This window comes from Anabrus simplex, chromosome 1, assembly GCF_040414725.1.
Source record: "Anabrus simplex isolate iqAnaSimp1 chromosome 1, ASM4041472v1, whole genome shotgun sequence".
In the NCBI taxonomy this organism is placed as follows: domain Eukaryota; kingdom Metazoa; phylum Arthropoda; class Insecta; order Orthoptera; family Tettigoniidae; genus Anabrus; species Anabrus simplex.
The window spans coordinates 491,805,156-491,829,928 of NC_090265.1; the positions used below are offsets into that span (position 1 = coordinate 491,805,156).

General features: G+C 38.5%; 1 protein-coding gene across 2 annotated transcripts in view; it reads right to left on the reverse strand.

The window, feature by feature from the left end:
- ACC (acetyl-CoA carboxylase) overlaps positions 1-24,773 on the reverse strand; it is a 391,497-nt gene that overhangs the window by 123,040 nt on the left and 243,684 nt on the right. For both annotated transcript variants that reach the window (XM_067135322.2, XM_067135321.2), the window contains exons 11-13: positions 23,166-23,328; positions 22,804-23,058; positions 8,293-8,459 (exon numbers count right to left, since the gene is read on the reverse strand). In XM_067135322.2, coding sequence (XP_066991423.2) covers positions 8,293-8,459; positions 22,804-23,058; positions 23,166-23,328 — 585 coding nt within the window. The remainder of the gene's footprint in view (positions 1-8,292; positions 8,460-22,803; positions 23,059-23,165; positions 23,329-24,773) is intronic.

The window sequence follows — 24,773 nt, forward strand, 5'->3', positions numbered from 1 at the left end:
CCGAATATCAACAACATACGCTTGCTTCTTAAATTTTATCTATCTATAATTCATGTCTTGCCTTAACTTTAATGATTTTGACTGATGATGCTCTCTAGCAAGACCAAAACCAGGTTTCATCAAATATATGTAACTTTATTTAGGTTACAATAAATAGTACTGAATAGGTGAAAACTTTTTAACTTTTGTTTTATATTACATAGCACATAGTCGAGCATCTCGTCTCCTTACTCCCCAGTCTTCCCAACCCAAAGTTACCAATATTTTAGTAACACTACTCCTTTGTCAGAAATCACCCAGAATAAATCATGCTGCTTTCCACTGAATGTTTTCCAGTTCTCATATCAAGTAGTCCTGTGAGGACTTCTCCTCTTGGTGAAATTTACATCTTGACTTTTCATCCTATTTACATTTATGCTATTGTCTGCTGCCCATCCCCCTGCAGTCACTGACAATCCTGCAACTCTATTTTATACAGTATAACATCATCCGCAAATAGCCTTATCTGTGATTCCAGGTCTTTACTTATATCATTTATATATATAAGAAAATATAAAGGTCCAATAATACTGCACTGTGGGACCCCACTCTTAATAATTACAGGATCAGATGTTTCAGCTACTGTACTTCTCTGAGTTCTATTTTCTAGAAATGCAGTCACCCATTCAATCACTCTTTTGTCTAGTCCAATTGCCCTCATTTTCATCAGTAATCTCTCACGATCTACCCTATCAAAAGCTTTGGATAGGTCAATAGCGATACAGTCCATTTGACCTTTTGAATCTAAAACATCTGCTATATCTTGCTGGAATCCTACATGTTGAGATTCACTGGAATAACCTTTCCTAAACCCGAAGTACCTTCTATCAAACCAGTTAGTAATTTTGCAAGCATGTCTAATATAATCAGAAAGAATGCTTTCCCAGAGATTACAAACTACACATGTCAAGCTGACTGGCTTATAATTTTCTGCTTTATGTTTGTCACATTTTCCCTTGTACACTGGGGCTACTATTGCAACTCTCCATTCATTTCTTATAGCTCCTTCATACAAACAGTAATCTGATAAGTATTTCAGATATGGCACTATATCACAACCCATAGCCTTTAATATATCCCCAGAAATCTTATCAACTCCAGCTGCCTTTCTAGCTTCAACTTTTATATCTTTTTATAAATGTCTTCATTATCATAGGTAAATTTCAGTATTTCACCATTTTAGTCGCCTCCTCTATCAGGACATTATCTTTATATCCAATTACCTTTACATATTGCTCACTGAATACTTGTCGTAGGTACAACATCGTAACTGGTGTAAAACCTTCAATTATTATGTTTAATATATTTTAGTAATAGTTTATATAAGGCTAAATTAGCCAGCCCCGTGGTGTAGGGGTAGCGTGCCTGCCTCTTACCCGGAGGCCCCGGGTTCGATTCCCGGCCAGGTCAGGGATTTTTACCTGGATCTGAGGGCTGGTTCGAGGTCCACTCAGCCTACGTGATTAGAATTGAGGAGCTATCTGACGGTGAGATGGCGGCCCCAGTCTAGAAAGCCAGGAATAACGGCTGAAAGGATTCGTCGTGCTGACCACACGACACCTCGTAATCTGCAGGCCTTCGGGCTGAGCAGCGGTCGCTTGGTAGGCCAAGGCCCTTCAAGGGCTGTAGTGCCATGGGGTTTGGTTTGGTTTTTTTTATAAGGCTAAATTATCTTTTATTAAATGTTAAATATGATTAATATATAATTTCCCTGTAAATATGTAGTATAGAATTGTATAACTTCAAATACGTATTGTGTATAAGCTCAAAACCTATAGAGTCGAAAGCAGTAGAAAATTCCATAATGTTCATATGTTAGACTTATTGTACTATATTTGGTATATATGAAGGGTTCTGGAAACTTACTGTAAGGTTTTATTATCCAGATACATGTAGAGACATTACGAATGTTGTAGATATTTCCATGTACATTTTTAAATATTGAAGGAAAGTTCGAGTACCCATTCGACTAGCTGGTCGATCGATGTTTCGAGTGTGTTTCATTAGAGTGTTGTAAGAACTCTTCCAGAAGTCGATCATTCTAGATGGTTGATCGAGTAGTATAAATATCGAGCTGTCAGTCAGTGAAGGCAGTTCTCAGTTCTAAGTTCGCAGTTCTTAGTTCTTGGGACTCAGGCAAGTGATGGTCTGGGAATGACTGTTGGGCTCCGAGGTGGAGTCAGAGTATTGGACTCGAGTGAGTGAGTGAGGCGGGGAATTCAAGAGTGTGCACGAATCAGTGTTGTTGATATCTGTACTTGTCAGAATTGACTTCAGGGTACTCCGCTGTTGAGTGTTGTATATAGTGTCATATGCGACTATGTATAATTGTGTGTTGTGACGTACAGTGTAAATAAAGTAGTTTATACAAGGAAGTGAACATGTTCTCGTGTGATATTTATTTACGTAAAATAAAATCGCAACGTAGAACGATATACTTCTGCCTTCTGTAAATCCTTGCACACACACTCCCCTTGTTCATTAATAATCCAGGAATGTCCTTCCTGGAACCCGTTTCTACCTTAAAGTATCTACACATGTCCTTCCATTGCTCCCTAGAATTCATGTGCTTCCCAATTATGTTTGCCATCATGTTATCCTTAGCTAACTTTCTGCTCCTAGTGAGCTCCTTCAATCTCTCCTTCCTCCTGTAACCATTTCTATTTCTTTCTAATCTACACTTCCTTCCTAATCTCTTTATTTCCATTATAACATAATGCGTCCTTACTATTCCTTACCATTTTTAAAGGTACATACCTGTTTTTATACTCTTCAACAACTGCTTTAAACCCATCCCATAGGCTGTTTACATTTTTATTTACCATTTTCCATTGATCATAATAGCTTTATAAAAATGTTTCCATTCCCCTCTTATCAGCCATATGGTATTGTCTAATAGTCCTACTTTTACGATATTCCTTTCTAACACATTTACTTTTAACTCTGACGAAGACAGCTTCATCACCTGTACCATCTATAAATTCAGTTTCCCTATAGAGCTCATCTGGTTTTGTCAGCATCACATCAAAAAAATTTCCTCTAGTTGGTTCCACCACTTTCTGATTCAGCTGTCCTTCCCATAATAATTTATTCGCCATTTGTTGGTCATGCTTTCTGTCATTCACATTCCCTTCCCAGTTATCATTTGGCAAGTTCAGATCATTGCAAGAAATCAGCTTCATTTTCCATATCAAATTCTATTACAAAGACTTATAAAAATAAAAATCTTCCACCTTTTTGATACTTATATTTGCATTTTAGCAAATTAATTAATTACAATTACAATTATTATACAAGACGGAAGGCCGCTTCAAATGTAGCTCCTCCAAGGTCACAGTAGGAACGGACTTTGACAACAGCAAGAATATGGGGAAGCTCCTTTATTATTAGCAAACGGCAATCAGATTCAAGGTTCCGTAAATAACCCAATTTCAAGATTATGTACGTTCAAAAACAAATAGCAGCCACCTTGGAGAGGGTGAAAGAAGTGAACTCTTAACAATATTCAGAACAGTGTCAAAGGAAAGTCATACATTTTTTAAAAAACTTTTTACTTGAAGACAAGCGAAATATTTTAGTGAAAAAGTGCTGGAAACTTTTTAACAACAACTGTTCAAATGAATAGAAATAGTTTTTAAAATAAGCTCATTCCATCTCATTTCACTAACCCATTTAACCACCACATTGTTTTTAATTCATTTTAATTTAATTCATATTTATGTCATATTTAAGAAGACCAAGGTACCTGATTATAATGTACTTAAAGATAAACACTTAGTGAATCACCTAAGCTATATAAACAGCTGAAGATATTCTAAAAATGAATGAAAGATGTACTGTGTGTAATTAATTAATTTGCTAAAATGCAAATATACATATCAAAAAGGTGGAAGATTTTTATTGTTATAAGTTTTTGTAAATTTAGATCACCCGCTACAATAACATTCCTCTCTGTATCATTCCCCACATAGCTGATTATCTTATCAAATAATTCTGCATCGCATCAGTGCCAGCCTTGCCAAGTCTGTACACCCCAAAAGCATCCAAGTCTTTAGAGATGAGTCCTACACCTAGGATTTTATGTTCCTCATCCTTATCTTTTTTGTAGCTTACAAATTCTTCTTTCACCAGTATAAATACTCCCCCTCCTATCGTTCCTAACCTGTCTCTATGATTAACACTCCAGTTCCATGAGAAAATTTCCACATCCATAATATCACTTCTCTATGATTTGATTCCTATTATAATATCTGGTAAATATGTATCTATCAAATTACTTAATTCTGTTCCTTTCTATTCTATTCCTTTCTTTACAATACTTCTGCAGTTTAACACTAACAATTTTACATCATCCTTACTCGACTTCATGTTTCCTATACTGTTTTCAACCGCTTCCTGGTCCACCCTGTTTCCCTAAATGTACATCCCTATAACTTTTCCAAACAAACCTCCTAACTTATATGTACCATTGCGGTTCATGTGAAGGCCATCTGAGTGTAGATCCCTATCTCCTACCCACCCATCATGATCTACAAATCTCACTTCCAATTTCCCATATACCCATTCCATAATCTCATTTAAATCCCCAATTACCCTCCATTCAGTATCCCTTCTACACAGTATCCCACTGATAACTATCTCTGCTTTCTTAAACTTATTCCATGCTGCTGTAACCAGATCCCAAACATCACCAACTATGTTAGTACCACTTCCTGCTTGTCTTACGTTGTTGATACCAACATGGAAAATTGCCACCTTCTCCCTTCTATTTTCCACAACATCTGCCTTAACCTAATTCCTGGATAACACTCTACCCTGGTTCTCTTTCCTCTACATACTTCTCCCACATGCCTAACAATTGAGTCACCCATGACCAGAGCCTCAACCCTACTCTCATTAGATCCCCTCCACTCCTGGTCTCCCTTACTTTCCCTGATGCCTGCAGAAGCTACTTCCTCCTCCCTTTTCTCCCTCTCACTACCCTGTTCCACCTCCCTCTTCTATCCTGTGCTCTACGTTTCCCTTTCCTACCGGTCCCTTTCATTTCGCCCCGCCCCACCTGTGTAACACTTCCTTGATCTCCATCTTCCCTCTGTCGATCTACCTACAGTGACTCATACCGATTCCTCACCAATACCTCTCCTGGGCCTACTTCCTGAGGAAAACCTTTTACCTTTATTGTCCTTAACCTTAAGGCATTAGCCCAACTGTCTTCCGCAACATCTCCCTTTCCATCCCTTCCCTTTCCCCTACCTACCCTATCCTGTAAATTGATTGAGAGAGACCTATCTTAATTCCTGTCGTCCATTACATGCCTAATTATCTTCCTCAAACTTGCTAACTCTTCCCTCACCCTCCTTAGTTTCCACTCACACCCACAGTCCTTACACCTACCTCTCTCAGCCATTCTTTTATCTCTTCAAAGAAATGTGAAATAATATGGAAATATCAACAGAAGTAAAATAGCATATTGTATGAATAGAAGTAGGTATATATGTCAGACGAATAATATATAATGCATCGTGTATGTATGGGTACAGTGAAAGATATAGTCTATCTAGCATGTCTAAAGTGAGATGAGCGTATTAAAAGGCATGTAAAAGACGAGGAGGGGCCGATGACCTTAGATGTTAGGCCCCTTTAAAGAACAAGCATCATCATCATCAAAAGACGAGGGAACAAATACAAAAACCTTTTCCACTGAGGATTATCAAATAACAACAGTGTATTAAAAGGCATGTAAAACACCAGACAACAAATAATAAAACATTTACACCGGGGCCCAAAAAAGTATCAGCGCATTATTGCAGATTACACATTCTTTCTAAAACAAATGTCAGCTGAATCCTTATATTTCGGACCAGTGGGTTATTAAATATTATTTCTGTTCACACTCTTCGATCATTAATTATTTGGAGGTTAAACTCGACCATATGTGAGAGAATAACTTTGACCATTATTTTCAATGCCGCAACACTTATCGATTCGAGTCGAAACTCAAAGGTGTGAATTTCAACATACAGCCCACCGGTGAAAGATAGATGTGGGTGTATGTCCACTTCCTGGATTTCAATTTTGTCTTCCTTAGTCAGCAATTTCATTACTTTCTCAGTATCCATACCCATACTACAAGACAAATGTGCACCACGCTAGTCAATTTCACACAATTTTGTTCTTAATCCATACATAGGCTATCACACAACAAATATTCGCTACGCTTCACTGCATCACCCAACACAGAATACATTTCTAACTTCTGAATGGAATGTGAAACACAAGCACAAACAGGCTTACTGGATTATTCAGCAATATCAATGAAAATCAGAAAGCAAAACTGAACTTTCCTGAGCCTAACGGCTTGCTTCCTGAAGGTGTCATTTACTCCGTGAAGTTTAGGAATTCAAGGCCATTTCCCATTTTTGCGCAACTTTCCTCGACCTGCCTACTCTGGAGAGGGCTCTAATCTGTGCTGGAAATCACGTTGCTTTCACAAGGGATGGCATAGAACATTTTCAGGGCTAGAAATGTGAGACCATACTAAGCGGTAATAGTGAAAATTTGTGACGCATTAAATAACTTATTTCTAAAAAGATTTAATACGACGTGAATTGAGACGTCTTATTTACGATGTGCTAAATGAGAAATCGTCTTTATGAGGAATGCACTAATGAGGTTTCACTGTTTTTTCTTGCATCTAGTTAAATTCCGAAAAAGCTATTCCCGTATAAATTTATTGCGAAATATGTTTTCAAGATACATATTAGGTTAAACTGAAAACTGAAATGTTTGCCACAGAAGCCACTGGAGTGATACTACTACAATTTTTCAGAATGAACTTGAACGTACATGTTCATGTTGTCTCGGAATTAAAAAATATCTAACGAGTAAACCATAGTATGAAAATATGCAAAAACACATATTTTGAACTAACTGATAGTCACTGCATACCAATTTTAATGTGGACGAGGTTTTTACCTGACTTTTACGAAAGATCAAATATGACGACAAACCGCTATAGCGAGTAAATATTTCGACATCATGAAATCTCGCTATAACGGACTACTACTGTAATAGGACGAACACAATGGATGTCAGTGTGGGAAAAGAGAGCAACAGAAATAAGATACTACGACAAACATAGAAACACAAAAGTACGAGGACAATATTATCCCACTGGGGTCCTTTCCTCCTCCTGTGTTTGTCGTGTATGTCCTCTATTCCTATTCTTTTAACACCTTTATATATGTTTGTCTTATGTTTCTTCCCTTTTCTTGTACTTATGTGGCTTTCTTCTTATCCTTCACTTACCCACATCGAAAATGAAGATCTGTCAAGATGGCCCCTCAATGAATGTTGATGCCTGACCTCCTAATGAAGCTGGGAAGCGGAAATAAGCTTATCAGGGGCTGAGAAGAGACCGATGTAGAAGAATCAGGATTGATGATCTATTTGAAGACGGCAGTGTATGAAGATGTGAAGACTGTCCTTGACTTTTTGTGTTTCCATGCTTGTCCTTGCCTTCTATTTTTGTTGCTCCCTCCTCCCACAATGACCTGCCATTATGTTTGTCCTATTACATGTATCCCCCCCCCCCTTCTCTCTCTCTCTCTCTCTCTCTCTCTCTCTCTCTCTCTCTCTGACTTGATTTGACACTTGTTTGTTCTTGTTCTTTTCCTATAATAAATAATAATGTTATTCTTGAATCCCCATTAACAACTTTTACAGTTTTTGAGACACTGAAGTGCCAGTATTTTGTGCTGCAGGAGCTCTTAAATGTCCAGTAAATCTACTGATATGAGGCTAACATATTTGAGCATCTTCAAATACCACATGACTGAGCCAATATGTATCCACCAACTTGGACTCAGAAAGCCAGTCTACCATCTGAGCCATTCAGTCTAGTTGTTCAAATTAATATAACATTATTACATTAATAAATATTATATTACTTTATGCACTAATTTATGGATTTTAAAGGTATCATCAGAAGTAAAAAAATAGAGAAAATCAATTTAGATAGTTTTTACACCATAAAAAAACAAACTAACACATGTTACTGCAGTTCCCTGCAGAACTCAGGACCATCTTTCTTGGAGTAGTATTGGCGTCACATGATTACTTAGAGTATTTCACCACCATTATTGTTGTGGATAATAATCTGTCACCACCTCTCACAAAAGACAGTTCTTTAACTGAAATAAATTGTTAGGTAATTGCTTAAAATTTACCAAGTTCTGACAATAAGTGCCTTACCTCCATCTGAAAGGCGATGTACTTCAATTTCTTTGAAAGAACCATTCATGACAAGGAAGTATGTAGTTGGACCTGATTTGGTGGCCTGCACCTTATACTTATAGCCATCATGAATTAATTCCACATTGACTGTGTTCACAAGTGTATTTGATCCCTGAACTTGGCCCCTATTAGAGGAGAAACACAGACAAACATAGCATTAATATTCGTAGGTATTTGAATCATTAGTCCAACCACTGGTACGAAATATTACAACCTTAAACAGACACTATGTAATTAAATCTATCCAATCATAAAATTTGAAACAATGTATAGTTTACTAATTTACTGGTTTCTAACATGTTTATTGTGTTTATATGCTAACAATTAACAACTATGGAATAACACAATGAAATATGACAGAGTAAATCTGTGAAGATATGGATTTAGAAGAATTGGGATTGATGAGGAGAAAGCCCATCTACTTGAAGACAGCAGTATATGAAGATGTGGAGATTCACCATGTTCTTTTGTATCTCCATATTTGTCCTCATCTCTTCATTCTATTGTTCCCTCTTCTTCACTGACCTGCCATTATGTTTATCCTATTACCGTATGTGTCTCTTTTCATGTTCCATCTTCTTCTTCACAGCATTTTCCCCAGTTTCTTGGGATTGGCACTTTATGTGGATTTGGCCCAGTTGTAAGATAGGATGCCCTTTCTGAAGCCAACTTTATGTGAAGGGAAGTAATCGCTATTGCATATTTCTGTGATGGTAGGTAGTGTGGCGTGTTGTGTGTAAGTGAAGAGGTTTATAGTGAGACAAACACAAACACCCAGTCCCTAAGCCAGAGGAGTTAATCATATAAAATTAAAATTCCTAGCCTGTCCAGGAATCATATCCAGGAGCCTCTGAACCAAAGACGAGTATGCTGACCATCTCAATACATGTGACGTGATTTGACACTTGTTTGTTCCTTTCCAACATAGTACGGTGGGTACACTAAAGAAAGCTGCACTTTTAGATTGGAATCTGCCACTTTCTGTGGACATAGTTGATGCCAAAAGGTAACTTTCCAGATACGGAGCCACTTGAAAATCCTAGTAGAACACCAAAATGGCGGCCATTAAAGATGGTGCCATTAGCTGCCATATTGGCACACTAAATTGTTTTGTATCTTAGCTCTTTATGGTCGGATTTAAATGTTCTCTGTTTTTGTTTGAATGGTCTTGTGAAGAAGGCATTTTTTCCCTTATACATTTATCTCTATACCTTAAGGATTCTGCAAAAAAAAAAAGATTAGCAGTTTTTTGTAGTTTGATGATTTGTGGTGTTCTATTAATTTCTTTTTTTTTTTTCATTCCATTATAAAGGTTTACTTATTTTAAACAATGAACCTTCTTTGTATCATACTGAACAGTTTTGAAAAAATAAAGCAAAGTGGCCTTATCTTTAATAAAACAAAACAAACATGAACTTTCATCATCCTTGCCCAATACTTCATCTGAAGACAGTCTACAGACTCCATCAGAAACAAATGAAAGAATGAAAAACATTATCTATTAAAATGAAAGAAATTAAATGTTTATATGCAATGAGAAGGGGACTATTCAAAAACATCTGCATAAGGTTGCTTCTCTACAAAAAAATAAAAGATGTGCCAAAATTACCAATAAAGTTGAACTTAAAGTGTTCTTCGAGGTTGGCGATTTAGTTGCCAAGAAGCAAAAGTACTACTCAAACTGCTACACAAATCTGACAAATTGTCTGAGACATCAAGCTAAGTAAAAGCGGAAGAGCTCAGCTCTATTTGTGAAAGTATGGCCTTTGCTTGTTGCACGCTTCATAGGAGAGAAAATCTAGGCCTCTGAATCTGGAAGTATTGAGATTGTGTTCATAGTGCCTTTTTATACAAACTGTCTGGCAAATCTTCTGGGCATGGAAAGTTAAGACCTTCCAAACACAAATAATACCTGTCTACATGAGAGAATTCTCGATCACTTTCCACAACTGAAAGCGCAACTTTCAGGCTGAGATTTCTTCCTGTGCCGAGATCATGGTAATATTTTTCAAAATGTTCATTTTGAAAACCTTGATGATGATTCTGTTTCATGTGAAAGATACATTAAACAAATTAGAAATGTAATGTCCCAGTAAAAGTAGAAAATGTTTGGTCACCAGAATGATGATCAACAGACTGCAAGCTTTCCTCCAAAACTTCTGGCTCTGTGTTATTTACTCCACGGTTACACTCAAACAGACAACACAACTAGAACAACCCAGTCTGCTATGATTATCAGCCAATTAATAGTTTTCAACCACGGTGAAAGCATGCCGAAATGCAACATTGTTCATCAAAAGAGAAATCATGAACCACCTGCTCCATTATACTTGGACCTGTCTGCATTTCGAAGAACATGAAGCAAGACAATAATTAGAGGCTCGCATGAAAGAGGCCTTTCAACATCACCAAACAGAATTAGGGAGATAAAGAACAAGTCCTGCTTACTTGAGATTCTCAGAGCTTAAGAAGGTGTCATTTGCTGCTCAAACTTGTTTCATGGTCTTTTCGTGATTGGTGCATACGACAACACTGATCATACCTACCGCAGCACAACCTCAGAATCATCTTTCTATACAAAAGCAATTTATAGCTTTCAAGTTCCCGTCAAAGGAGAGGTCAGTGAACCTCGTAAACCCTGTAACATTGCCTTCTTTGTGCCAAAAGCAAACCAAACCACCTCTTTAAAAAGTTAATTTCAGAATTTGGATCTAAGTGGAAAACGGAATAGCTAGACCACATCCGTCCTGACAGAAAATATGTTAGAAAACTTATTTTTACTTCAAAAAGTTGCAGTCTACAAAGTTAAGCCCCTAACAAAAGAGGCACTACGGTAGCATTGTCTTCGTTCAGCCATAGCTCACTGCAATGAACTCTAAGCCTTGGCAATGCACCTGCTCGCTTGTTATATTTAGTAGTTGCAAATTTCTCCATTTGCCACTGATAGCTGACCCCTAAACACTAGCTTTAACAATGTCTTGACTCGAAGCAGCAAATTCACACATGCAAAACTTTGTGGCTTATGGGTTTGCTATTTGAGTATTTCAGTTTTTTGAACACTTCCGTTGTTGCTGAAGTTATATGTCTCAAACTTTGTAGGAAGAATAAGTTTCCTACTCAAAGTGCCAAAGAGCCTTACTATACTTGTTGCCTGAAGCTCGCACAGAGCACTTGTGTGTGCTGCTATTATATCTTCCTGTCCATCAAAAATAGTTCTTCTGAGCAACCGTGACCTTACATTCTTAATGTTGTGATTATTGGGATTTGATTATTTGGACTCGGAAGACGGCGATGAATTGTGTATGTAAGGTATTTATTCAATTGTTTGTTTTGGTTTCTCCTCAGTATGTGAAGTTTGGAATTGTTTGATTTGTTTGAAGTTGATATGATTTTAAAATTATTTGATTGTAATGGTAATTCTGGTGCATACTGTACCACACACGCCACATCGGCGTGGGAGTTTTCCGGTTTCGTAAAGTTGCATCAATTTTGTAATTTCTAGAGAATTCCCAAATGTTCTTTGTCAGCACTATTTTTTCTGCGCTCCTATTGGAGAAAATAAAAGGAAATGTGATTGGTAGGTGAAGGAAAACATCGTACGCTCATTGACCGTGGTAAGATTTCATAATTTCCGGAGAGAAGCGTTGTCGCTGGAGCCTTGCTCTGCGAGGGCGTCTTTTCTGTTTGACCACTGAAGGGAACGGTCACCTTCCAAGGTACGGGTCTTCGTGGCCCCGCCATCCGGTAAGCACTGATTTTTTTTTTAACTTTTCAGATATTCAGTTTCAGATGTAGTGTTTCATTTAATTTATCTTGCCGGAGCGCACCCGTGTTTCCTTCTGCTTCCAAATGTTATCATTATGACTTAGCCGTTTCGGTAAGTCACCTCACTTTGTTAAGAGATAGTTCCCGTTTGTTGTTTTGTAAATTAAATGTTATAAGCCCTTCGAAGTAATCTTTATAAGTAAATTTTTTTCTCGGGACTATCTCATTCATTCCGCTTCATCGTGGAATATTCATCTTTAGGTCGGGTACCCTTTCTCAGAAGTGTTTTTGAGGGGGCTGCCCACTGAAGATGCTCTGCTCCATGATTATACGTAAATATTTTTTTCCTTAGATGTATCTCTTCACTTTAGTATAACGTTACCTTCCTTTTATTTATTTCAAACTGTTTTGGGTTTTTAAAGGTAACGCCACGACAGTGGAACGTCATGTGTGATGTTCCGGTGTAAAAGGAATTTCATAACTAAATGCTACCCTCATGTAAACTGTAAATTGTAATGGTTGTTGAAATAATGCCGTCAAAATTTTAATGGTATATTGGCTATTGCTTTATATATGAAATTGAATCTAAATTGTTAAGTAAAGTTTAGGGTTACATTGACTTCGCTTCTTCAGTATTACCAATACCTTCCACCGCCTGGACATGGTTCCGTGCCGCTTCCCGGTTATCCTTTCTTAATAGTCATGTTGGTTAAACTGTTTGTTTATTTTTTTTGTGATTTATGTACTTGCAAATTTAGTTTCGTATATGTTGACATGCCTAGTGTAGAGTACTTTTGGTGAATGCATTACGGTAGCAAACATTTTCTCTTCATTAAACCTATTAATTGTAACCTTACCCTTTGGAGAGGTTACACTTATGAATCGAACAAGTTGGCCGTGTGGATCATGGAACCGTGAACTTTCATTCAGGAGATGGTGGGTTCGAGCCCACTGTCGACAGTCCTGAAGACTGTTATCCATGGTTTCCCATTTTTGCACTAGGCAAATGCTAGGGCTGTACCTTAATTAAGGCCACGGTTGCTTCCTTCCCAGTCCTAGCCCTGTCCTATATCATCATCATCATCATACGAAAGATCTATCTGTGTCAGAGCAACGTAAAACAAATAGCACACAAAAAAGAAAGATTTGTAAAAATATGAAACAAGTCGAAGTAAAAAACAGCGGCCAGCTTAGACTTTCTGGATGAGGCACAGCTCTCTTCGTTTGTTTACCTGTAGAAAATTGTTTCATCATAGCTAGATTTCTTATGGTTATCAATTACGACACGAAGTACAAGGGAACCACATCCTTCAACTTCTTTAATGACATGCTTGGTTAAGGCCCAATAATTTTTTCATGAAGAAATACGTTATAGGCACTCTGTACTTAGTAGCCAGTCTCTTGCGAATTTAAATCGTTTTAAAGTATTCCGAAAGTACTCTTCAAAATATTCATTTTAGCTGATTCCTCATGTTTTCTTAAACCATCTGTGGGCTTGTTATTGACCAGCCACAGCTTACACCTTAGGGTACTGTTTTCCTTTTCTAATTTCTGTAACCTCAAAACATAAGTTCCCTCAATCTGTACAGAAACTGAATTGAAGTTCCCTTATGGGATTGCAGCATCATTTAGTGAATAAGAAGTAGACATTTGCTTATGTTGCTCCTGGGCAGGATCGTGCTTTCGTTTGCTGTTTCTTACCGGCACATTTTGTTTAATTAATTCCTGCCTTGGTGTTACTACTACAGCTACTACAGCCTTATTACGAAGTGGATAGTTCGGGAAATACTAGGCACACTACCTGGTTTTAAAACTTGATTTTTAAGGTTTGGCTTGTAATCGTATTCCATAAAATGTTCATTACAAACTACAGATGAGTTAATCTTCGTGTTTGGCTCAAACATATGTCGTGAAATCACTTTTAGCCATTTCCATTTCAGTTCCAGATCCAGAGGAAATTCGTGGTATAGTAACTTATACCAGTACCGCTAATTTTCACCTTTTTATTTTTACAGAATAGAACGTTAAAAGTACACCATCTGAAAATAACGAGATTGTATGTCTTCAGTATCAGAAAACAAATCGTCAATATTTATATCATACAGGAGCTGTTGTTTGATCGACATTTCATTGAGTAATCTATTGAAAAATGTAATTGTAATTATTTAGCTTACCTTCAAAAGTACAAGGAAATATAGATTTTAAAACAAAGAAACTCTCAAATATCGACAATTCTGTTTCTCGAAGACACGTCCACCACAGTAAACCTCATCTAATACAGTATATTGGCGCGCTTCCAGGAGCGGTCAGCTACCAGAGCTCCTAGCGACAAGAAACAGAACAACTCTCATTTGCTAGCTCCCGTAGGATCTGGCGAACTGCCAAGGCTTAAAGGACATTGCAGCAGGCTATGGTTCAGCATACCAGGCAGGACAAGTTTGGGGTCATGCGTGTTCAGTGTTGGACAACATTCTGGAGCCAGAGGAATGGGGATGGACCATGGATGCTGGGGAGTGGATGTCAGTCTGGTCTTCTCTTCCTCCCTCTAAAGGAGTGAGATCTTCTACTCAAATGTCAACCTCACCTGCTCATGATGCACTCTGCTTTAAACTGACGAGGCCAGTGACTCCCGCGATAAAGAATCAACGGCTTCTTTGGAAGGCGGAGGAGCAGATGGAGGTTTAGGGCACTCTATTGCCTTTGAGGTGGGTAACTACCTCTAAAGGCGGATGAACCAATAATGGTGAAAGGGAATAAAAGAAGACCTCAATGGCAGACCAGAAGCATGAGCAACTAATGTAGCTCCAACTTCTGGGGAGGCTTATGAAGGCTGCAGCAGTTCGGGACCTCCAGTCGTCGTAGTTGCTATGTCACTGGGCAAAGGCTCTGTAACTGTCAAGGATTGTGTGACTGTTGGTGTGCAACAACATTCCCACAATAAAAGATGTCACACACAGGCGTCTTCCGAGGAACTGTACCGTCTCTTCATGCATGACTGCAAGCCCTGCAGCGATCGGGGTTATGACGGGAGCAGGATTGTGTAATCTGGGAGCTCCCAGCAACAAGCTGGCACGTAGGCGGTGAATGTGTGACCTTTGCTTTGTTCGAGGATGGGCTGTAGAGCAATTGGTATGCTGCATTCGTGACTAAGCAGGCCTCTTTAGGATCCACTCTGCTTACCCTGAATGGGGAGGGGGCTAGAACAGGTGCCCTAAACATAGCCTATTTCCAAATGACTGGATAGCCATGGCCAGAGGGTACACCACTTGCGGTCGAACCAAAATAAGAATTAATTTTGCTACTTGGAACATACGTACTCTGATGGACAGTGACACAGATAATCGACCACAAAGACGAACAGCAAAGAAGGGTAAATGAAGGAACATGGTGGCGGTTATACCTTCTTTTGGAAAGGGAAGAATTCAAATGATCCCTATATCCATGGAGTTGGTTTTGCTATCAAGAATAAAATGACTGATCATCTTGATGAGCTCCCATGTGGTATAAATGAAAGTCTTGCGACCCTCCGCCTTAAACTCACTAATAACCAGCGAGTTACCATAATTAGTGCATATGCTCTGACTCTCACCTCCAATGATGACCAGAAGGAAGAATTCTATTCCCAACTCGATGTGCTTCTAAAAAATATACCACAGTCAGATAAAATTATCCTTCCAGGAGACTTCAATGCCCGAGTTGGCAGGGTTTCAACATTGTGGTCTGGTGTAATTGGTAAAGAAGGTGTAGGTAAAAGCTACTCTAATGGAACTCTTCTCCTAATCAAATGTTCTGAACATAACCCTGTAATCACGAACACACTTTCCCGACAAAAGAACAAATTTAAGACTTCATGGCAACACCCCAGATCAAAACACTGGCATCTAATCTATTACATGATTGTGCGTGCCCGAGACAAACATGACGTATTCATCACAAAGGCTTTGATAAGTGCTGTTGACTGCTGGACTGACTACCGACTGATACAGTCTGTTATGGCTCTGCTAGTTAATCAGAAACACAGGAAGCAGGGAAAGCATATCAGATGTAGGGTGAACACCAAACGTCTCAAAGACGATAGAAATAAATCAAAATTACACCAATTCCTTGATGAAAAGCTGCCTAAGAATTATCCAGAGAATAAGTAAACTCTTTCAAGATTAAAATTATTGTGTCCACCTTTTCAAACATGCAGATTGGTTTGATGAGAATGACCTAGAAATTCAGTCTCTCACAGAAACAAAATGGAAAGCATTCAATTTCTGGCAAAACAACCCTAAATCTACCTCCAAAAGGCAAATGTATCAAAATGCAAAAGCTGAAGTCCAGAAAAAACTCGGGTCATGAAAAACCAATGGTGGATATCAAAATCCTGTGAAATCCAGCATCTAGCTGACACAAACAACATCCATGCTTTCTTCAATGCAACTAAAACTGTATATTGTCCATCTCACCATGGAATAAATCCCATAAAATCGAAAGATGATACTGAACTTCTTAGGGACACAAACTCCATCAACTCCTGCAGGAAAGAACATTTTGAAGAACTACTGAACAGGGACACACAAACTGATGACAACATCTTTACCCAAATTCCTCAGAGCTCTATACAAGACCACCTTGACGAAGCTCCCAGTCTGTCAGAAGTGAAAATTTCCCAGTCAACTCAAGAATAAGAAGGCACCGGGCATGGTTGGAATTCCTGCTGAGCTCTTCAAGGAAGGGAACACATCACTATTTCACCACATACACAAGCTCACTGACAAGATATGGCAAACTGGAACTATACCTAGTGATCTAAGAGATGCCCTGAAAGTAACCATATTTAAAAAGGGTGATAGGGCACAATGTGGCAACTATCGAAGGATATCGTTGCTTTCTGCTGCTGTCAAAATTCTCGCAAGAATACTGACCAAGCACCTGAAACCACTGGCCGAAACAGTGTTGCCTGAAACTCAATGTGGCTTTAGACCAAATCAATGCACAACTGATATGATCTTCTATGCCAGGCAACTGCAGCAAAAATCAAGAGAACAAGATCAGTCTCTATATATGGCATTCATTGATATGTTAAGGCCTTCGATTCAGTCAATCGAGAAACTCTTTGGAGGATCCTATCCATAATTGGTTGCCCTCCAAAATTCATACAGATTCTTTGATTACTATATGTTGATATGAACAGTGCAGCCCTTAACAGCAGTGGACCTGGAGAACCATTTAAGATCGCAATGGGTGTAAAACAGGGCTGTTTGACTGCCCCCACACTTTTTTCCATATATATTTTGGTGTCATACTTCATTTTTAGACAAAAGCAAAATTCCAAAGGGGGTAGAAATTGTATACAGAACAGATGTAGGACTATTTAATCTTAGCAGACTGCGAGCAAACACGAAGGTATCTACGAAGGCCATCTGGAAAGTGGTACCCGTTTGCGCAATAAAGACACAGGAGTAAATATTAACAAATATACACATTTTTATTGGAAAGAGCATACTTTACACTACTTCTCCACAAAATCTCTAAGTAAATTTAGGCATTTGTCATAACATGGGACAATTTTTTGTATTCCAGCGTAATAGTCCTCCGCCGCCAGTGTATTGAGATACGTAGTCACGGCTCGTTTAAGTTCTTCATCGCTGTCAAATCTTTTTCCCACCAGAAAGTCTTTAAGCTTCGTAAAGAGATGAAAATCCGAAGGGGCCATATGGGGGATGGTCAAAGGTTTCCCACTTGAATTGCTGCAAAAGTTGTTGTGTTATCGCAGCTGCATGAGGCCTGGCATTGTCATGAAAGAGAATGACACCTGTAGACAATAGACCTCGCCGTCGATTTTGTATCGCCCGCTGTAATTTCTTTAATGTTTCACAATACGCATTAGCATTAATTGTGTCTCCACGGGCCATAAAATCAATGAGCAGTACACCTCGGTGATCCCAGAAAACGGTTGCCATGAGTTTCCTGGTGGACAAAACTGTCTTGAATTTTTTTGGTTTGGTTAGTGAATGAGCATGATGCCACTCCATTGACTGTCGTTTACTCTCAGGTGATGCATAACAAACCCATGTTTCGTCCCCAGTAATGATGCGAGTCAGGAAAGAGTCTCCTTCATCGGAATAACATCCCAGAAACGTCAGTGCTGCAGCCATACGCTTGGTTTTGTACTCCTCTGTAAGCATGCGCGGGACCCACCTTGCACAGATTTTTGAATAATGCAGATGGTCTTTAACAATTTCATGAACAATTGTTCGAGACACATTAGAAAAATGTTCACCGAGTTCATCAATTGTGAAGCGCCGATCGTTCCTCACGCATTCGTCTACTGCGCTCAGCAGTTGGTCTGTAAAGACAGATGGTCTCCCTGAATGCTCCTCGTCGTGTGTATTCCTCCTCCCCAGGTTGAAGTTGCGACACCAGCGCCGAACAGACGACTCGTCCATCACATTGTCTCCACACACCTCTGTTAATTGGCAATGAATATCACAAGGTCGAACGTTTCGTGCATTAAGAAATTTAATCACGGCCCTCACTTCACATCTGGCGGAGTTCTCAATTTGTTTAAACATTTTAAACGATCACAGACACAACACAGGCAATGCTAGTGTCACGCAACCTCGCACAGAGCAGGCAGACCAGCCACTGACGCAGTCTGACCTTGCCCAGTGGCTACCCGAGTCGTCAGCGCTTCATGCGGCGCTAATGGGTGCTACTTTCCAGATGGCCCTCGTACTACTTCTATTCTTGAACTTCAGTATGCTGACAATGTTATATTGGCAAACTCTGAAGTTGATCTTCAGCATACCCTGAATGCATTTAACAAGGCATATAGGAGTGGTCTAGATATAAACACCAATAAAACGGAAATTTTATATCAACCTGCACCAAAATGTAACGCTGCTGCTCTCACTATCATGGTTGATGGAACCAGCTTAAAAAATATTGTCTTTCCCTATCTGGGCAGTCGCATTTCAACAAATGCAAACATTAATGCTGAAATTCAATATTGTCTCAAATGTGCCATTGCAGCCTATGGTCGTATGTGAATTAGGATGTATGACAACCGTAACATCAGTAAGCTGTATGTATACAATGCCGTTGTTGTTCCAACTCTACTCTATGGTTGTGAAACTTGGGTTATATACAGAAGGCACTTACTATGCCTGGAAAAATACCATTAACGCTGCATTAGGAGAATCCTAGGAATAAAATGGCAAGACAGACACACTAACATTAGCGTTTTGGAGCAAGCTAATACAACCAGCACTGAGGCTCTCATAATAAAACATCAGCTTCAATGGACAGGTCATGTAATTTCCATGGCTGAGTCACGTCTCCCAAAACTAATCATGTACTGTCAGTTGAAGGATGGACAGAGAAAACAGGATAGGCAAAAAAAACAATGCTATAAAGATGTTCTGAAGGCGAATCTAAGGAAATGTCAAATTGACCCTGAAAACTGGAAGGTTGTGGCATCCACCTGTCCAGAATGGCATTGCATCATCCACTAGAACAGGGATGGCGAACCTATGCCACGCGTGTCACTAGGTGACACGCGGACACGATTTCGGTGGCACGTCACATGAACATAATAATATTTTATATATACGTCTCGTACTACGGACAGTGCATATCTTACAGTGTTTCACGTGTAAGAAATAAATATCGAAAATCTAAATACTAGTTCCATTCGGACGTGGAATATGGCAACACTGCTACACTGATAGGTCCGAAAGTCGAGTGAGATAGTGTCGTTTTCTGGTGGTTGGGTATACGGACATCGCAAATATGTTTTCGGTGCCGAAAAAAAAAAAACAGAAACTTAACAAGGATAGTGACCGTATTTTTCAAGAACTCTGGCCAAGGGAATTCGGACTGTTAAAAAGATGTGTTGCCTGTGTTTCAAAACAATTGTATCCCCCACATTTAATGTAAAGCGCAATTTTGAGACTGGTCATTCAAATGTTTGTTCCATTTCAAATGGAGGAAGAGGAGAGTTCGTTTCACAAAATATCCAACATTACACAAACAAACTAGTTCTTTTGTATCATCTTTCCAGCCCAGGGATAATATCAGTGCGGCTGTTTCCATCTGTCTCACTGCATAGTACAGCATGCATGGGAAACAGATTTCTGACGGTGAGTTGTTGAAAGAAAGTTTCTTATTGACGTCCGACACATCATTTGAAAACTTCCCTAACAAACAACCAATAATTAACAAGATTAAAGGAATCCCAGCCAGCTGAACTGCTGTCAAGGATAGAATAATAAAAATGAGTGAAGAAGTTTCGGAACAGTTGAAAGCTAATTTGGATAACTACCACATATATGCAGTATGTTTTGATGAAAGCATGAATGTGACCTTACAAACAAGGATAGCTGTATTTTTTTTTAGTTTTCCTTATAGAAATGTGATGAGGGAGTAATTAGTTTAATTGTTGAGCGTACAAACTACAACATGGGAAAATAATGAAGCTAATGGAGGAAGTGAAATCCATTCGCAATATTAGTTCTTTAGATTTTTATATCTAATATTTTTTTACAGTTTGTTTTACGTCGCATCGACACAGATAGGACTTGTGGCGACGATGGGATAGGCTTACGAGTGGGTAGGAAACCGCCGCGGCCCCACGGAACATGCAATCAAATGTATTTACAAGATATATTGCACCCGTTATGCAAATATGTATAATAAATAAATAAATAAATGACTCAATAAATGAATGAATAAATAACGTATTATGAAACATAATCGGAAAATTGAAAGGAAGTTGCGAGGGGGTGGGGGGTGTAGGTTGTAGACATCCCGTAATGGAAATGGAAAACACCAAGTGGCACAGTCAACAGATGAGAATAATAAACCAGAGTTAAAATGGCACACTAGTTGGAAAAGGTTCGCCATCCCTGCACTAGAACAACAATGGAGGAAACTTTTGGCCGACAAATGCAATGCTAGGAAAGAGCGTACGAATAGCAGAAGTATCAACCCTCAAGGACCAGTGGCTACCCAAGACACCATGTGCCAACATTGTGGGAGACTCTGTGGTTCCAGAACTGGATTATACCCTCATCAAAGAAGTCATGTGATTTGAACTTACCTTTGGAAGTCAATCATACTCGTTAACGAGTGATAGCCTAATAAAATAAAATGGCAGCCTGCAGAGAATTGGTTAAGTGTAGTTGCTATGGATGCTGTACACTATGCTCCTGTTGAAAGTCCAACGTTCCATACACACTACTTTGTATGAACTGCACTGGGGGTCAAAAATGCAGGTATGTGTTTAATTGATTATTTTTAAATTCCTTTCACAATTTCAAGATCATATTGTTTTGTTGATCCAATGCCATAATATAATAATGATTTTGTTCCAGGGATGAACTGAAAGATGAAGAAGATGGTTGTGCAATCTAGTCATAAGAGCTGTATAGAAGCAGTTCATTTACATGAATATTTCTTAGTATTTAGTTGTTCGCTTGTAAAAATTTGTTTCCTTAAGGTAATAAATGTTTTCAAAATAATTAACATTGTTGTTGTTTTTGAAAACAAATCTTTTGTAACATATATGGAACTCCCATATACATAAACCCTTTTTTGTGGAGGAATAAAGGGATATTGAACACAATTTAAAAATTTGTGAGAAAAGTGAAATTTTCAGTTTTTTGAAAATTGTGCAGAACTCTTAAGATGTAGAGATAAATGTATAGGGACAAAAGGTGTCCTCTTCACAAGAGCGTTCAAACAAACAAAAAAGAAAATTGAAATCTGACCATTAGGAGCTGAGATGCAAAAGAATTTAATACGCCAATATGCCATCTTGGTGCCATTTTGGTGTTCTACACAGATTTTCAAGTGGCTCGCTATCTGAAAGGTTATTTTTGGGCATAAACTATGACACAGAAAAGTGGCACATTGCAATCAAAAAGTGCAGCTTTATGGCTCCTTTAGCAATGTACCCACCGTACTAATAATAACACTGACTGTTGAGATCCTTTTCTCCTTCAGTGTTTGTTCTGCATTCCTGTCTTTTACCACCTGTATTTATCTTGATCTTTTCTCTCTTCCCTGCTGCTGTGTTTGCCTGGCTTTCTTCTAATCCTGCACTTCCTGCATCAGGTCTAAAGACCTGTCACATGGACCCTCGCTGAATGATAGTGCCTGGCAAAGTTAGGAAGCAGAAATGAAATGAAATGAAATGGCGTATGGCTTTTAGTGCCGGGAGTGTCCGAGGACAAGTTTGGCTCGCCAGATGCAGGTCTTCTGACATGATGCCCGTAGGCGACCTGCATATCGTGATGAGGATGAAATCATGAAGACAACACATACACCCAGTCCCCGTGCCAGCGAAATTAACCAATTATGGTTGAAATTCCCGACCCTGCCGGGAATCGAACCCGGGACCCCTGTGCCCAAAGGCCAGCATGCTAACCATTTAGCCATGGAGCCAGACTTAGGAAACAAAAACAAGCTCATATAGGAGGAGGGGGAGATAAATGGGATTGATAAGCAAAGAACACATATATTTGAAAACAGAAGTGAACGGAAATATGGAGATCGTGTACTTTTATGTTTTCGTGTTTGTCCTTGTCATAGTTTTCTATTGTCCCCTCTTCCCACACTGACCTGCCATTGTGTCTGTCCTCTTACATGTACCTTTTCATGTTCCTGTCTCTGTATATTGATTTGTTTCTTTTCAATACAATGAAGGAAACTTACCTCTCAAGAGAAGATTGAAAGTTTTGGAATGCAGTAAGTACTGTGCGGTCAGCAATGTGCAAAGCTCCACATATTACACCCAACATGATGTCTGGCTTCTCAGCCTGTACGCGTTCTGCTATCAACACATCCAGCCATGCAGTGTCGATTGAGTTGTCTTGGAAACTTGGAGTTTCCAAAAGTTTTATCAGGTACTCGACTGTCGTACGGAAGTCCCCTCGAATGGAGAGTTCTTTAAGTGCAACTACCAGATTCCTAAAGAAGAAGTTGATGTCTAGTAATTTCCTTCATATTTATCAATCAATAACAAAAGCATGCGATTTTTTTAACATAGACAAATATCTGTTACTGTTATAACTTACTCTCTAGCTTGTTCCCTGTTTTCACCCCATGAAAAACAATGACCAAACTGTGAATCAGCAAACTCATGCAAACCACCAGAAGCTGCAACACTGAAGTAACCCCACACATTTTTTGAAGACCGAAAGTTAAGCTCTTGAACCGTACCAGAACTGGGTTTGAATCCTGTAAACAATTCAATCGCAGGAATGTAGTTATGTATGTAACACAATGTGGTAAACAGGAATATTCTACTCCACTGCTCACATAATTTTTTCATGCCAGGGCTAAAGAGTACAAGTTAAAAGTAACTGCATTTCAGGACATAAGTTTGAAGTTTTTAAAAAAAAGACAGTATTAATTGTAGAAGGTTTGAAATGAATAGGCCTATATCAACATATTTCAGAAAATAGTATTTATATTTTTGAATAACTGTTTTCTTCTGCAAACTGTTGAATATTAAATCAGTGTCTTGTACTTATAAAGATCCAATATAACATGACTTCCAGTATATAACATGACTTTTGCTCCCTGGCACAAAAGATATGCAAGAACAATTTATTATTTATTCAGCTTCAAAAATATCTACACATTCACTTCTCAATTGCAAATTAAGACAATGACATTTAATAGGATTTTAAGGCTTTTCAGCCTGTTGAAACACTAATTACAACACTTATAACACTATAACATTCCTCTAAAAGCACACTAACAAATAAAGTATGGCATGTTTCATTCTACAAGAATCTACTCAGTTTCTATCAAATCACTTATAACAATGTGTGTATATGTACAATATTGTTTACGTTGTGAACTTGTCAAGGATTGTGAATTTGCCAACGTGAATTGAACAGGTGACCTTCATACAATTAAAAACTTTTAGAATTTTATCTTAGATATTTAAAGTCAATACAAAACCGGAATGAAGTTCATTACTTGTAATAATTTGTTTAGCAGAGAAAGGAGGGGAATTGATACCTGATTATATTTGGTTTGTCAGGTAATAGAAGGTAAATGCACAATATGATTTTTGATTAAATAATAGTGCAGAAATGGATTAAAGAGTACCGTGTTTAAGACTAAAATGTCTCTTGTGGTGAGCACTAGCCTAAATTCAAGGAATGTAGTACAGATAAACAGAACCTAATCCACATTCTAGATGTTTAGATTGATGCTTTCACGACCCGTAACTGTAGATATGATGATAAGCTTTTGGGCTTTTGCCATGTCAAGAAAACAAAGAGAAATGCTTTACATTTCGCAGAAAACTTTGCTCCACGTCTTCAGAAGAAAATCTTGACTCTTCTTCCCATCCAGTAATGAAGGTTTGAATTTAAGAATGATTTACCGTTGGTCTATAGTAAGTGGTACTCACATTCGTCACCAGATCACTGTTAGCATTCCAAGTGGGAGCTGACGACACCATCTAAGCTCCAATTAAGATGTTACTTGTTACACCGTATGTATGTTGTGAAGTAACCATAAGGTCATCAGATGAATCAGGGACAAATATGGTAGAAGAAATACATAAAAATACAAATAATAAAATAAAGTGCAATGAACAAAAGACTCACAGGATAGAAGAACAGAACAGAGCTGAAGAATGGAAAGAAAGTGGGTGGAAAAAACCA